Below are 15,295 nucleotides of genomic sequence, written 5' to 3'. Positions count from 1 at the left end.
TGTAAAAAATCTGCCTCGTACATCTCCTTTAAACCTTGCCCCTCGCACCTTAAACCTGTGCCCCCTAGTAATTGACTCTTCCACCTTGGGAAAAAGCTTCTGACTATCCATTCTGTCCATGCCTCTTATAATCGTGTAGACTTCTATCAGGTCTCCCCTCAACCTCCGTCGCTCCAGTGAGAACAAACCAAGTTTCTCCAACCTTTCCTCATAGCTAATGCCCTCCATATCAGGCAACATCCTGGTAAATCTTTTCTGTACCCTCTCCATAGCCTCTACATCCTTCTGGTAGTGTGGCGACCAGAATTGAAGACTATATTCCAAGTGCGGCCTAACGCAGGTTCTATAAAGCTGCAACATGACTTGCCAATTTTTAAACTCAATACTCTGGCCGATGAAGGCAAGCATGCCGTATGCCTTCTTGACTACCTTCTCCACCTGCATTGCCACTTTCAGTGATCTATGTACCTGTACACCCAGATCCCTTTGCCTATCAATACTCTTAAGGGTTCTGCCATTTAATGTATATTTCCTATCTGTATTAGACCTTCCAAAATGCATTACCTCACATTTGTCCGGTTTAAACTCCATCTGCCATCTCTCCACCCAAGTTTCCAACTGATCTATATCCTGCTGTATCCTCTGATGGTCCTCATCGCTATCTGCAAATCCACCAACCTTTGTGTCGTCCGCAAACTTACTGATCAATCCAGTTACATTTTCCTCCAAATCATTTATATATATTACAAACAGCAAAGGTCCCAGCACTGATCCCTGAGGAACACCACTTGTCACAGCCCTCCATTCAGAAACACATCCTTCCACTGCTACCCTCTGTCTTCTTTGACCGAGCTAGTTTTGTATCCACCTTGCCAGCTCACCTTTGATCCCATACGACATCACCTTCTGCACCAGTCTGCCGTAAGGGACCTTGCAAAGGCCTTATTGAAGTCTATGTAGACAACATCCACTGCCCTACCCTCATCAATCATCTTCGTCACTTTCTTGAAAAACTCGATCAAGTTAGTGAGACACGACCTCCCCTTCACAAAGCCATGTTGCCTCTCGCTAATACGTCCACTTATTTCCAAGTGGGAATAAATCCTGTCTCAAATAATCCTCTCCAATAATTTCCCTACCACTGATGTAAGGCTCACCGGCCTGTAATTACCTGGATTATTCTTGCTACCCTTCTTAAACAAAGGAACATCATTGGCTATTCTCCAATCGTCTGGGACCTCCCCTGTAGCCAGTAAGGATAAAAAGATTTCTCTCAAGGCCCCAGCAATTTCCTCCCTTGCCTCTCTCAGTATTTTGGGGTATATCCCATCAGGCCCTGGGGACTTGTCTACCTTAATGTTTCTCAAGACCCCCAATACCACCACCTTTTTGATTTCAACATGGCTCAAACTATCTACACATCCTTTCCCAGACTCATCATCCACCAAGTCCTTCTCTTTGGTGAATACTGACGCAAAGTACTCATTTAATTCCTCGCCCATTCTCTCTGGCTCCAGGCATAGATTCCCTCCCTTGTCCTTGAGTGGGCCAACCCTCTCCCTGGCTACCCTCTTGCTCTTTATATATGTACAAAAAGCCTTGGGATTTTCCTTAATCCTGCTGGCCAATGCTTTTTCGTGACCCCTTTTAGCCCTCCTTACTTCTTGCTTAAGTTTCTTTCTACTTTCCTTGTATTCCACACTTGCTTCATGTGTTCCCAGCCTCTTAGCTTTGACAAATGCTTCCTTTTTCTCTTTGACTGGGCTCACAATATCTCTCGTTATCCAAGGTTCCTAAAACTTGCCATACCTATCCTTCATCCTTACAGGAATGTGTTTATTTATCATTTAAATCCGATTCCTGTCTGTGTAGGCAATGTGCGTACTCCGATGACAAAGTTAGGATGGTTTATTCTGCCCTCAGTAAGTTCCTCAATACCAGAAGGACAGTTTTAAAAAGCCCATTACTTTATTTAACCTGAATAATTCCATTGGGGATTCCTTTATTTTCCTCCTTGTCCATCTGTCTCTCCCTCACTTGTTTCAAGCACGCACACGTGTATATTTGCCTCCCACTTGTTCTTCAAATTGTGATGCTATACCTGTCCACTTACTACTCCAAATATTGTCCACACTGCGAAGGCTAATGCATCTGTCCTCCCACTGACTGACTTGCCGAGTATTCCTTGTGTTTTCTGTTTTTAAAAAAAAAAGATTTCCAGCATCGGCGATGTTTTGCTATTGAATATTTTATGTGAATGGGCATGAACTGAAGTCTGTTTTGTTTTGCAGAGTTTGTGTTGCTGATTCCTTTGGGAAGGGCTGTCCAGAATGTCACACTCCAGCCTGGGTGAAAGACCTGCAGCCAAACAGACAGCTACACAGCATGGCCAACCTGTGCAGCCAACTTCGAGCTCTACTGGATGACAGAGGCTCTCCAGGTGAGGCTAGAACTCAAGAATGGTGTTTTGCCATTGACAGTGTGTCTGACAGTTTGCCACTGACTTATTACTGAAATAAAACAAAGTGTTGGAAAGGTTTAGCAGCATTTGTGGAGAAAGTTAATTTTTTCAGTCAACTATGACTCCTTCCGTTCCGAAGAATTGTCAATTAGACTCAATGTTAACCCTGTTTCTCACTCCACAGATGGTGTTTTTTTTTTTCCAGTGCTTTGGGTTGAAAATCCCCTGTTCATCCCCTCTCCCCGCGCACACCATCACCCCCTCCCCGCACGCACTCGCCCCTCCCTCCGCACACGGCTGCCCCCTCCCTCAGCAACAGTACCCCCCTCTCTCACCGTGCACACTGACCCCTCTCTCTCTCTCTCTTTTACCAACTATTGAAGGCTGAAGAAAAGTAGGAAAGGGACCACCTCTTCGGCCCTGTGCACCGAATTCCAGCTGTACCTAATCCCCAGCTACTCACTTTGTCCGTGTCTCACTTCGGCATAACCTCACCATTTGTCCCATACTCCAGAGGGACAAGATTCCCTCAGAATTATTTAAACCCTTTTGTTCCATTCTTCACTGCAACTGCAAGGAATTATCTATTGGAAACATGTTGGTGGAGGCAGGGGTTTGGGGTTAGACAGCTAACTGAGAGTGACGCTTGAATTATTTATCCCGATTATCTTAGCTTATGGGCGTGTTGTGTGAGAACATTCCAACCTCTCTGTTCCAGTGGGGACTGGTCTATTCGGCATTGTGGCGTTTGCTTTATTTTCAGTGTTTAGCTGGTTATGAGTATCACGCTGGACAGTGATGAATGGTGGACTGCCATCGTCTAATTATGTGTCCTGAGCTGATGGGTGGTTGTGTGAAATGATGTGACACGAGGTTTCATTTCACCTCATGTTACAAGAAATGAAAATACCCCGAGTCTGTGTATGGATTATGTACATTTCCTGTAAATGAGCAAACATTTCCTGTGTCCCTGTTCCTTCCAGTCAGGGAATATGTTGTACATGAAGACATTTATCACAGTTGCGTTTGAAGAGATATGGCACTGATTTTATAAGGGATTCAGGAATGATGGCGATGAGCCCCAAAGTGGCTGATCTTAACGTCAGCGATTCATTTAATTGCCAGCTTCTGGACTCCCCCTCCTGACACCTGGCTGAATTGAAACCCAGGCCAGCTAGCTGGCAGGGATAGGACTTGTGCAGTTGGAGGCTGCAGTTGGGGATCTGTGGGAATCGCCCCTGCCAGTCCAGAAACTGGAAGTGATCTGGGTGGGTGCAGATATGTTTGGGGTGGGGGAAGGTGGAGAGGCCCTACTGGAGATTCAATGGTGATAGGGTCAGGGGAGGCTGGTGCTGTGGAAGCCCATGGACTCCTTGTGGAGCCTGGGGAGCGCTCCTGCTCCTGTCTGCAAGGAGTTCAGATATTTGGTTTGACCTAAAAAGAGGGCAAGGAGTTCAGACGCAAGTGTATTTTTGAAATTTACCAAAGCTCAGCTGCCGGGTTGCAGACAGTACGAATCTCCCTCTATCGTTCAGTTAAGGTCATGTCAAGACACTGATGACATCATTGGGCCACTACTTTTGAATGTTAAGTGGGAGTATTACCCGACTTGAAACTCTGCAAAGATAAGATGACAGGGTAGAAATGTCAATTACGAGGGGACCTCGGTTTAAGGTAAAAGGGGGTAAGTTTAAAGGAGATGTGAAAGGCAAGTTTTTTTTATACAGAGAATGGTAAATGCCTGGAATGCACTGCCAGAGGAGATGGTGGTAGCAGAATCAATAGCAATATTTAAGAGACATCGTGACAGATACATGAATAGGGCAGGGAACAGCGGGATATGGGTCATGTAGAGGCAACAGGTCTTTAGTTCAGAAGGGCATTGTGTGTCTGCACAGGCTTGGTGGGTCGAAGGGCCTGTTATTGTACTGTCCTGTTCTTTGACACTGGAGAGTGACCTCAGCTGGTTGGTGGTTTTGACTCAATGCCTCCTTTGCATCATTTTCGCTGGGTGAGAGATGTTAAGGTTAAGTCTTATGTTTCTGTGTTGAGTGCCCTACTGCAGACAGGGCTGTCAGAAATTCACATCGCAATCAGTTCTCTACCTCCTCTGGAGCACAGTTTTTCTCTCTCGATACATTCTGCCTTCCGATTTAAGTTTAAAGTATCGGCAGTGACTATTGTGACGGAAGATGGATCATATCATTGTTCCTTTTCCCACCAATGATTGGCCACGGCTGCTGTAGAAAACTAAAGCTCGGCTCTGTTTAAGCAAAGCAAGGAATGGAAGGCAGAACGTTGGAGCTGAGCGCTGTCGAAATGATTTAAAGTTTATATGTAGTGGAACCTCTAAACAATGTTGTTCTTCATTAGATTTTATTAACAGCTTGTAGCCTTGAATAATTCAGAACTGACTACTTGGAGTAATTGTTGTACATGGAATATAGATTTGTTTTTAATGTATTCCAGCATGGCAACCAGAAACTCCAATCATCTTTTAATAACATAGATAGCACTTCAGGCATTATTCTCCCCCGATCATTTCCTTCCTCCCTTGTGGGAAAGAACATTCAATTTTTGTTCTCTTTCCTGCCCATAGCCCACATCTGATATCAGCATCTCTTGTGGAATGAGAGAAATGGACAGTATTGCTTGGAGCATTGTTCCAATCCCCATAGAGATGGGTAATTTTTAAAAACGAGATCAATTTCCAAATGTGTGATAAAAAGAACTGAAAGATAAGATTTCATCTTTTAAGACTTTTACTGTAACAGACAAACTAAAATCGACACAGATCAATCATTCAACAGGTAATTAACAAACCAGACTAAAGGAAAAGTAATTTCGTGTTAACTAACTAACTAACCAACCAACCAAATTATACTTTTACTCTGTGCCATTCTGACAGATGTGTAACATTACTGGAACAGTCCCACAGTCACTTCAGTTCTCCAGCAAAGGTTAATTTCTCCCAGGTTGAAACTTCCATTGTCCTTCGACAGTCGTTCTGCTCCGCCCGAGTTTTCCAGGCTATGACCAGCAAAGCATATCTCAACAACCCCCCCATTCCCTAAATCTTAAAGAACTCTGCCTGTTTTGTTCCCTTCCTCGTGAACAGAAACCAAACTCTCACCAGCATCCTGCGTGGCCGTTAACACAAAGCAGTTCCCCTGTTTTTCTGCAACTTCAGCTTATTTGTTTTTGCGTCTCAGACGGCAGCTGCCCATTTCCTGTGGGAATCAGGTACTAAAACTGTCACCCCACCTCAATGGGCTTATATTTCAGTTCCTCGCTCTAAGACGGAGAATGAGGGGAGATCTAATAGAGGCGTACAAGATTATGAAGGGGATAGATAGGGTGAACGGTGGGAAGCTTTTTCCCAGATCAGAAGTGACGATCATGCGGGGTCACGGACTCGAGGTGAGAGGGGCGAAGTATAACTCAGACATCAGAGGCATGTTTTTTTTACACAGAGGGTGGTGGGGGCCTGGAATGCGCTGCCAAGTAGGGTGGTGGAGGCAGACACGCTGACATCGTTTAAGACTTACCTGGATAGTCACATGAACAGCCTGGGAATGGAGGGATACAAACAATTGGTCTAGTTGGACCAAGGAGCGGCACAGGCTTGGAGGGCCGAAGGGCCTGTTTCCTGTGCTGTACTGTTCTTTGTTCTTTGGTAACTGGGTCACATAGACAGTCCTCTGAATTCAGGTGTTTAAAAGGGACATTTTAAAACATGAACGCCTTGTAAAGTCCAGTATTCATGGCAATGTAGCAACAAGAATAGACCTTTGAACATGTTCTGCCATTCATTTGCATCATTGTCAGTTTGTACCTTTGTTCCATAGCCCATAGTTATCTATAACTTTTTAAAATGATCAATTTCAGGCTTGAAAATTTTGATTGACCCAGCATCCGCAGCGTTTTGGGGAATGAGTTTTCAGATTTCTGCTGCCCTTTATATGAGAAAACGCTTCATGATTTCATGCCTGAATAGACCAAGGCTAATTTTAAGATTGTGCTCTCTTGTTCTGCACTCCCTCACTGGAGGGAATAGCTTCTTTCTATCGGTCCTATTGAATCCTTTTTATCATTTTAAACGTCTCGATTCGATCATCCCTCACCTTATAAACACAAAGGAATACATGTCGTGTCTATGCAACCCATCCTCGTAACTTAACCCTTTCAGTCATGGTACCATACAGGTGAATAAACTGTGCTATACTCCTTCCAAGGCCACTATATGTTTTCTGAGATACATAGTAACCCTACCGTGTCTGCACCGACCACAATCCCACCCAGGCCCTATCCCCGTAATCCCACATATTTATCCCGCTAATCCCTCTAACCTACGCATCCTGGGACATTAAGGGGCAATTTAGCATGGCCAATGCACCTAACCCGCACATCTTTGGACTGTGGGAGGAAAGCGGAGCACCCGGAGGAAACCCACGCAGACACGGGGAAAACGTGCAGACTCCACACAGACAGTGACCCGAGGCCGGGAATCAAACCCAGGTCCCTGGAGCTGTGAGGCAGCAGTGCTAACCACTGTGCTACCGTGCTGCCCTCATTACCCAAAACTGTTTGCAGTATTCAAAATAGGACTGAACAAAATGCACACAGCTAAAGCCTCACTTACGAATTGGAGCCCCCCCTTTTGAGAGGAAGACCAACATTTCATTAGCCTTTTTCATTACTTTTTACACTGGTGCACTCACTCTAAATGATCTCTTGTGTACAGACACTGAAATCTCTTTGTTCTCACACAGTTCCCAGTCTCTGACCATCCCAATATTTTGCTGCTTGGGTCTGAAGTAGAGGGCATCACACTCCCTCTCGCTCTCTCTCTCTCTTTTCTTCACATCCCCCCCCACCCCACACACACACACACACACACACACACACACTGAACTGCAAATACACAGCTTTGTTCACTCACTCTATTTCCTTTTCTAACTTCTTGCTCTTATTTACTGTACCTTGTACCTTGATGTCTTCCACCAAACTCAGCTATCCAGCTCTGTGTTCCTTCACCTGCGGAATTTGATTTTATCCTGTTGCATTTCAGTTGAATTTTTAACTTTGCCTGCGGAGTATTCTTATTGAAGCTGCATGTTTGTGTCTCGGTTCCCTTCTGCCTCCCTGCTTTAGATTGTTCAGCACTTGGAAGCACCCTCCAATTCCCCTGTGGGCTCGCCAGCCTTGATGTTTGGGTAGGCGTTCAGCAACACTCAGGATAACAAATAGAACAACTTTTCTGTGAATTCCCTTTCATCTCCTGGAACTATACTTTAAGCTGCTGATATTGTAGCATGCCATCAAAGGCTTTTTCATCCTTCCGAGAGTGGCAGAGAATAGCACAACAGTAGACCATTTTTGTTTAAAGTTTGCTCTGTGCAGAAGATGTAAAGTAAAGTTTATTTATTAGTCACAAGTAGATTTACATTTACTGTGAAAATCCCCTAGTCGCCACACTCCAGCGCCTGTTTGGGTACACTGAGGGAGAATTTAGCACGGCCAATGCACCTAACCAGCACGTCTTTTGGACTGTACAAGTGAGTAACTAATATACATTTATTTATAACAATCCAAGATTTAAATGGTTGAGTTCTAATGCTAATTCTATTCTTTGGAATCATTTTACATATATTCATGTAATTAAAAATATGTTTCTTACCTTGTTTAAACAATTTTCTGGAGAATACGAAACACGCTCAATTTCACATAGCCCAACTCCAGTCACAGCCTTTCTTCAAAATACCCCGAGAAACAAAAGCGGTTGCTGCTATTCCATGCATATTTTGAGTAGCTATTGATTGCATTGAAAAAAGTAATTGGCAGGCACGTGTGTAACTGAACATATCGCAGTCTGCATTCGTTCAAAAACAGCTGATTCCTGTCCTGACAAGACTGATATATCAACTAAAATGATGTTGAATCAAGCTTGTCTCGAGGTTCGGACTGGAGTTTAAATCCACCTTGAGGTGAACAGTTAAAGGGTGGGGCGGGGTTGTTGCATTGGGTAGGTAGGGCGTTGGGGGTGGGGTGGTGTGAGGTGAGGATGATATAGAGAGGTTGCCAGCAGCTGACGAATGCATGGCCCATTCCCATCTGCTGCCTTCCAAGTCAGTGGTGGGAAGGTAGTTTTGGGAAGGTCTCACAAGATACTGGAGTTGTTGATTTGATTTGGTTTATGATTGTTACATGTATTAGTACACAGTGAAAAGTATTGTTTCTTGTGCGCTATACAGACAAAGCATACCGTACATAGAGAAGGAAAGGAGAGAGTGCAGAATGTAATGTTATAGTCATAGCTAGGGTGCAGAGAAAGATCAACTCCCTTATGCTCTGTGACTGAATGTAGAAGGCTAGCCACCCAACCTAACCCCAGAAAACAAAACACTTGCAGCTTTTTTTTTGAATGAGCAGAAATGCAGCCCTGGCATCTAACTCCGTTCACCAACTATGGTCTCCATCCTTTTCCACTGTGGCCAACCATTCCAGAGATGTGCAGGTTAGGTGGACTGGCCATGCTAAATTCCCCCTTAGTGTCAGGGAGATTAGCAGGGTAAATTCATTGGGATACGAGATAGGGCCTGGGTGGGATTGTTATTGGTGGGCCGAATGGCCTCCTTCTGCACCATAGTGATTCTATGAACCTTCCCAGCGCGTTTCCTTGAACAGTACCTTTAGCAGTTCCTTTGTCAAATTAATGCTTCGACCCAAACCCTAGCTGCTTTGGCGGGTAATTAATTTGGATTCTTAACTGCTGCCTCACAGCACCAGAGACCCAGTTCGATTCCCGGCTTGGGTCACTGTCTGTCTTGGGTCTACATCTGCAGAAATGGTGATACAGTTGCTGCAGACATGGCTAAGCACTGCAGCACACAGAGGCTTGCACACTCTCACAAGGCCATTTGGGGGTTTGGCAATGTGAAGTGGAGCTGTAATTACCGAGATGTTTAATGTTCTATGTACCAAATATCCCAGAGTCATGAGATAGCTTGTAAAAAAAGATAACTTAACCTCTACAATATCTTGCACAGGGCAACACGGTGGCGCAGTGGTCAGCACTGCTGTCTCACAGCGCCAGGGACCCGGGTTCAATTCCCGGCTTGGGTCACTGTGTGTGCGGAGTCTGCACATTCTCTCTGTGTCTGCATGGGTTTCCTCCGGGTGCTCCGGTTTCCTCCCACAGTCTGAAAGACGTGCTGGTTAGTTGCATTAACCCGAACAGGTGCCGGATTGTGGCGACTAGAGGAATTTCACAGTAACTTCATTGCAGTGTTAATGTAAGCCTTACTTGTGACTAATAAACTTTTTACTTTAATTCTTTGAGTTTCCATAAAACTGTTTTTTACTTTTACTTTCAAAAGTCTAAAATCCATCACCTGATAACTTATTCTTACCGGTTTATTACACTTCGGATGGGAAGTTCCGCTCTGCTTAATTTGTTGCTTTCACTTGTGAGCACCACTATTTGACTGTTCTGCTATAGTGAAGCATTTGCCTGGATCAGTATCGGCCTGGCTCCCTCAATCTTGCACACTTCAATTCGATCTTCTTCAAAATCTATTTCTGAAACCGAGATGATTAAACCTTTCCTGGGAGAAGGTCAGTTGCGGTGTGTTTTAACGTGGCTTGTACTCAGAATTTCCACACATCCCTGCATTAAATGTAATTTCCACATCAGCCGATTTGTTCCCATTTGTTTTCTAATTGGATATTTTCTATTATAAGACGCAGCGAAGCGTGGAACTGCGAGGTATTAAAAAAAAACTGAATTTAAATTCTTGTTCAATTTCTTTTTAATCGAAATGTTATTAATTTTGCAGGCAACAAGACTAAGTGAGACTAACATTTTTTTTGGGAGGCAAATAGGGGCTAAATTATATTTTGTCTACGTTTTCCACTGTGTGTCTGCAGAGCCAAATGCTTTTGCATCTCAGTGCTACCAGTTGGATTCGTCATGTTCATTCAAATCATTTCTTCTGTGGTATCTGTGTCAGCGCCACCTCAGTTATGAAAGCACTAGTGAGCAATGATGTGGCACTGCTAAAGGGTGTAGAGGTTCTGGGTGTGTGACAAGTTTTTGAGGCACGGGCAGTAACATTTTTGTTTTGTTACTATGGCTGCACCTCGGTGTCGCATGGAGAAAATTATTGTTGTTTCTCGTGTACCACTGCGCAATTAAATGGATTACTCTTTCAGCGCTCTGGCCTCCAAAAGTCTCTCCACCGATGATGTCTCCACAGATAATCATAGAATCCCTACAGTGCAGAAAGAGGCAATTTGGCCCTTCGGGTCTGCACCGACCACAGTCCCACCCGGGCCCTATAACCCCATGCATTTACTCTAGCTAGCCCCCCTGACACTAAGGGGCATTTTAGCATGGCCAATCCACCTAACCCGCACATCTTTGGAATGTGGGAGGAAGCCAGAGCACCCGGAGGAAACGCACGGGGAGAACGTGCAGACTCCACACAGACAGTGACCCAAGCCAGGAATCGAACCCGGGTCCCTGGCACTGTAAGGCAGCAGTACTAACCACTATGTCGCCCAGTGCTCTCAGACCCGCTGAGATTTTCTAGCATTTTCTGTTTTTCTTCCATGGGTCTGTGGTTCAGTTCTGCCACAGAATGGTCAGCAATTTTTGAATGTGTTCTAACTACCCACACTGATCAGAATGAGTTTTTCCCATGCAGGTACAAGGCCTTTCACCACCCAATTTGAACACTTTTTAGCGTAATCCAATTGCTGGATTATCTCACAAATGTGTACAAACCCTTTACCCTCAGAGTAGGGGTAGGAACTATACTGTAGCAAGAGGATTAAATGATGCCATCATTTTAGTAGCTTCTACAAAATGTGATAACATTTTGTCACAAAGTTTTGAATTCAGGAAACGTATGGTATTGTATGTTGAATAGCAGATGACCGAGGGGGAGTTTGTGTGATGAGGGCTGGTAAATTTAGTTGGCGAGCAGTGGTGTGAGTTTTAGTTAACACATCACGGTGGAGCTCTCCTTGAATGGCTCTTCCCTCCTGAGTATTTTCTATTAAACTGACATTTCGTGTACATCTGCAGAAATGGTAATACAGTTGCTGCAGACATGGCTAAGCACTGCGGCACGCACAGGCTTGCACACTCTCACAAGGCCATTTGGGAGTTTGACAACGTGAAGTGGAGCTGTAATTACTGAGATGTTTTATGTTCTGTGTACCAAATATCCCAGAGTCATGGGACAACGTTGTTTATAAAAAAAAAAGAACTTAATCTCTACAGTATCTTGCACAGGGCAACACGGTGGCGCAGTGGTTATCACTGCTGCCTCACAGGGACCTGGGTTCAATTCCAGCCTTGGGTGACTGTCTGTGTGGAGTTTGCACATTCTCCCCATATCTGCATGGGTTTCCCCCGGATGCTCCGGTTTCCTCCCATAAAAAGATGTGCAGGTTAGAATAACTGGCTAATACAAAATTAGAATAATTGCCCTTCGTGTCCAAATATATGTAGGCTAGGGGGATTAATGAGGTAAATATGTGGGATTACGGGGTTAGGCCTGGGTAAAGATGCTCTTCATGTGGAGATGCCGGAGTTGGACTGGGGTGAACACAGTAACAGTTTTAACAACACCAGGTTAAAGTCCAACAGGTTTATTTGGTAGCAAATACCATTAGCTTTCGGAAAACAGCGCTCCGAAAGCTACTGGTATTTGCTACCAAATAAACCTGTTGGACTTTAACCTGGTGTTGTTAAACTTCTTACTGTAAAGATGCTCTGTTAGAGAGTAGGTGCAGACTTGATGGGCCAAATGGCCTCCTCCTGCATTGTTGGGGGATTCTATGATTCTGTGATCTCAGGATTACCTTAAGTGCTTAAAACCAATGAAGTACGTTTGAAATGTTATCAAATGTTGCAATGCAGGAAACATGAGAGCAAGGTTCCCCAATCCGCAGTGAGATAATGACCAGATAATCTCTTCCAGTGATGTTGGTTAAGAGATAAATGTTGACCAGGACGCAGTTCTGTGGGATCTTGGGCATACGCCCGAGAAGCCAGATGAGGCTCATCCGATTAAAAATTTGACAGTTCTGTTTTTCAGGTGTGGGGATTGCAAAGCTTGATTACCTCATGCTCGTTTGGGGTGATGGAGGCAGCAAACATCCTGCTGCATGATTGCGACATGCAGCCCAGTGCTGAACACGCAACTGGCTGACTGCATGTTCAGTAGAGGGCTGCATGTGTGGGAGTAGCTCGCATGTGTCTTCCAGCCTGCACGGTGTAAAAACAGTCTGCACCTCTTGAAGAAGTGGTGCATTCAGGCTGCAGCAGCTGCTTGAATTGTCTAAAAGTATTTCGGGGAAAAATAGAAGGCCACCTAGAAGGCTGTTGAGTTTTACTTTTGGGGAGAATGCAAATGGATTCGCAGGATGACATCGAGCAACTCTGGATCTTGATGAACCAACCTTGGACCACAGTGACAATATTAGAAATTCAGGTCCTTTTAAGAGTAAACCAGTTCACCCTTCAGAGTTAAGAAAGCCCACCAGTGCCTCTATTTTCTCAGAAGACTAAGGAAATTTGGTCTGTCCACTACGACTCTCAACAATTTTTATAGATGCACCATACAAAGCATTCTTTCGGGTTGTGTCATATCTTGGTATGGCTCCTGCTCTAAGACCGCAAGAAACTACAAAGGGTCGTGAATGAAACCCAGTCCACCACTCAAACCAGCCTCCCATCCATGATCTGTCTACACTTCCCGCTGCCTCAGAAAAGCAGCCAGCAGAATTAAGGACCACACGCACCTCGGACATGCTTTCTTCCGTCGAGAAAAAGATACAAAAGACCGAGGACGCGTACCAACCGACTCGAGAACAGCTTCTTCCCTGCTGCCATCAGACGTTTGAATAGGCCTACCTCGCACTAAGGTGATCTTTCTCTACACCTTAGCTATGACTGTAACACTACATTCTGCACTCTCTCCTTTCCTTCTCTATGTACGGTATGCTTTGTATAGTGCGTAAGAAACAATATTTTTCACTGTATCCCAATACATGTGACAAATCAAATCAGAATGCTCGTTGGAACCTGTGTTTAAGAGCTGGGTTTTTCCCCAGTAGAGAGTTGTTTCTGGAGAGGGAGAGGATCCAGAAGAGAAGAGTGGAAACTGATATTTGTACAGGACTGCAGTATCAGAATAAAACAGTTGTGAATCAGAATGTCTTCTGCTGCCTTAATTCGATAACTGGAGGTGAAATAGTGGGTGGGCTAGCAGACCAGAGCTTCCAGGTTCTCTGATATGGCATTGGAGACCTTAATACAGCAGGTGGAAATAAGGAGAGGAGCTCATGTGTCTGCAGAAGTCCAGGCAATCTGTGAGGCAGACGGCAGAGGAAATGGGAGCAGGTAGCTGAAGGTCAGTTCACGGAGTCTAGACTCAAGAACCTGGCTGCAGTGCAGCAAAATGTTTGCTGACGTCACAGAGGTGGTCAAGGTCAGTGAATCCATCTTCAGTTGCCATTTCCTATCCACTGCACCACCAGCTTCACACGCTGCTCAATATATCAGCCACCCATCAGCAATATCTAGCATCCAGGGCTTGTGCTGAACATTCAGCATGCTTCACCTCTCCCTTGCAAACTTGTCAATGTCGCTGGCCTCATTAACACATTTTTCTCAGCTTTCACAAAAATCCAGCTACAGGCACGTTTCAACACACTGCTGCATCTTTTCCCACTCTCCTGTAGGATAAGGTGGTCCATAATGTGGGGGGGGGGGGGACATGCATGGCTGCATCACCCTTGGAGAGGGTGGTGTTGCAAATTATTGGGCTGATAATGACTGAGGTCATTGGAAGTGATGAAGACATCCATACTGATGATATGTTCCTGCCTTATGGACCTTCTCAAATCCCACTGCACCCCCACGCTGCAATCTAAAATGAAATGGAAGCTGTAAATTTACTCAAACCCACCTTCTCGAGGAGAACTGGGGATTGGCACCCCTGTGCGCTCTCAGTGACTTGTGGGGTTCCGCAGGGATCTGTGTTGGGACCTCAACTGTTCACATTATACATTAATGATTTGGACGAGTCAATTGAATGTATTATGTCCAAATTTGCAGATGATACAAAGTTGGGTGGGAGGGTGAGCTTTGAGGAGGATGCAGAGATGCTTTAGCGTGATTTGGACAGGCTGTGTGTGTGGGCATCTGCATGGCAGATGCAGTATAATGTGGATAAATGTGAGGTTATCCACTTTGGTAGCAATAATAGGAAGACAGATTATTACTTGAATGGGTGTAAATTGAGAGAGTTGGATACTCAACGAGACCTTGGAGTCCTTGTGCATCAGTCGCTGAAAGTAAGTGCGCAGGTACAGCAAGCAGTAAAGAAGGCAAATGGTATGTTGGCCTTCATAGCGAGAGGATTTGAGTATAGGGATTGGGATGTTTTGCTGCAATTGTACAGGGTGTTGGTGAGGCCGCAACTGGAGTATTGTGTGCAGTTTTGGTGCCCTTATCTGAGAAAGGATGTCCTTGCTATCAATGGAGTGCAGCGAAGGTGTACCAGGCTGATTCCTAGGATGTCAGGTCTGTCATATGAGGAAAGACTAAGTCGGTTAGGATTATATTCACTGGAGTTTAGAAGAATGAGAGGGGATCTCAGAGAAACTTATAAAATTCTAACGGGGTTAGACAGGGTAGATTCAGAAAGAACGTTTCCGATGGTGGGGGAGTCCTAAACTAGGGGTCATAGTTTGAGGATAAGGGGTAAACCTTTTAGAACTGAGATGAGGAGAAATTTCTTCACCCAGAGAGTGGTG

General features: G+C 44.8%; 1 protein-coding gene across 2 annotated transcripts in view; it reads left to right on the top strand.

Annotated features, from left to right (window-relative positions):
- LOC144504090 (BRCA1-associated RING domain protein 1-like) overlaps positions 1-15,295 on the top strand; it is a 197,685-nt gene that overhangs the window by 13,201 nt on the left and 169,189 nt on the right. For both annotated transcript variants that reach the window (XM_078229263.1, XM_078229262.1), the window contains one exon: positions 2,292-2,440. In XM_078229263.1, the coding sequence (XP_078085389.1) occupies positions 2,386-2,440 (55 nt within the window). In that variant the 5' untranslated portion in view covers positions 2,292-2,385. The remainder of the gene's footprint in view (positions 1-2,291; positions 2,441-15,295) is intronic.

This window comes from Mustelus asterias, chromosome 14, assembly GCF_964213995.1.
Source record: "Mustelus asterias chromosome 14, sMusAst1.hap1.1, whole genome shotgun sequence".
NCBI lineage: Eukaryota > Metazoa > Chordata > Chondrichthyes > Carcharhiniformes > Triakidae > Mustelus > Mustelus asterias.
The sequence above is the reverse complement of the archived record's forward strand: the minus strand, read 5'-3'. Positions and strand labels throughout refer to the sequence as shown.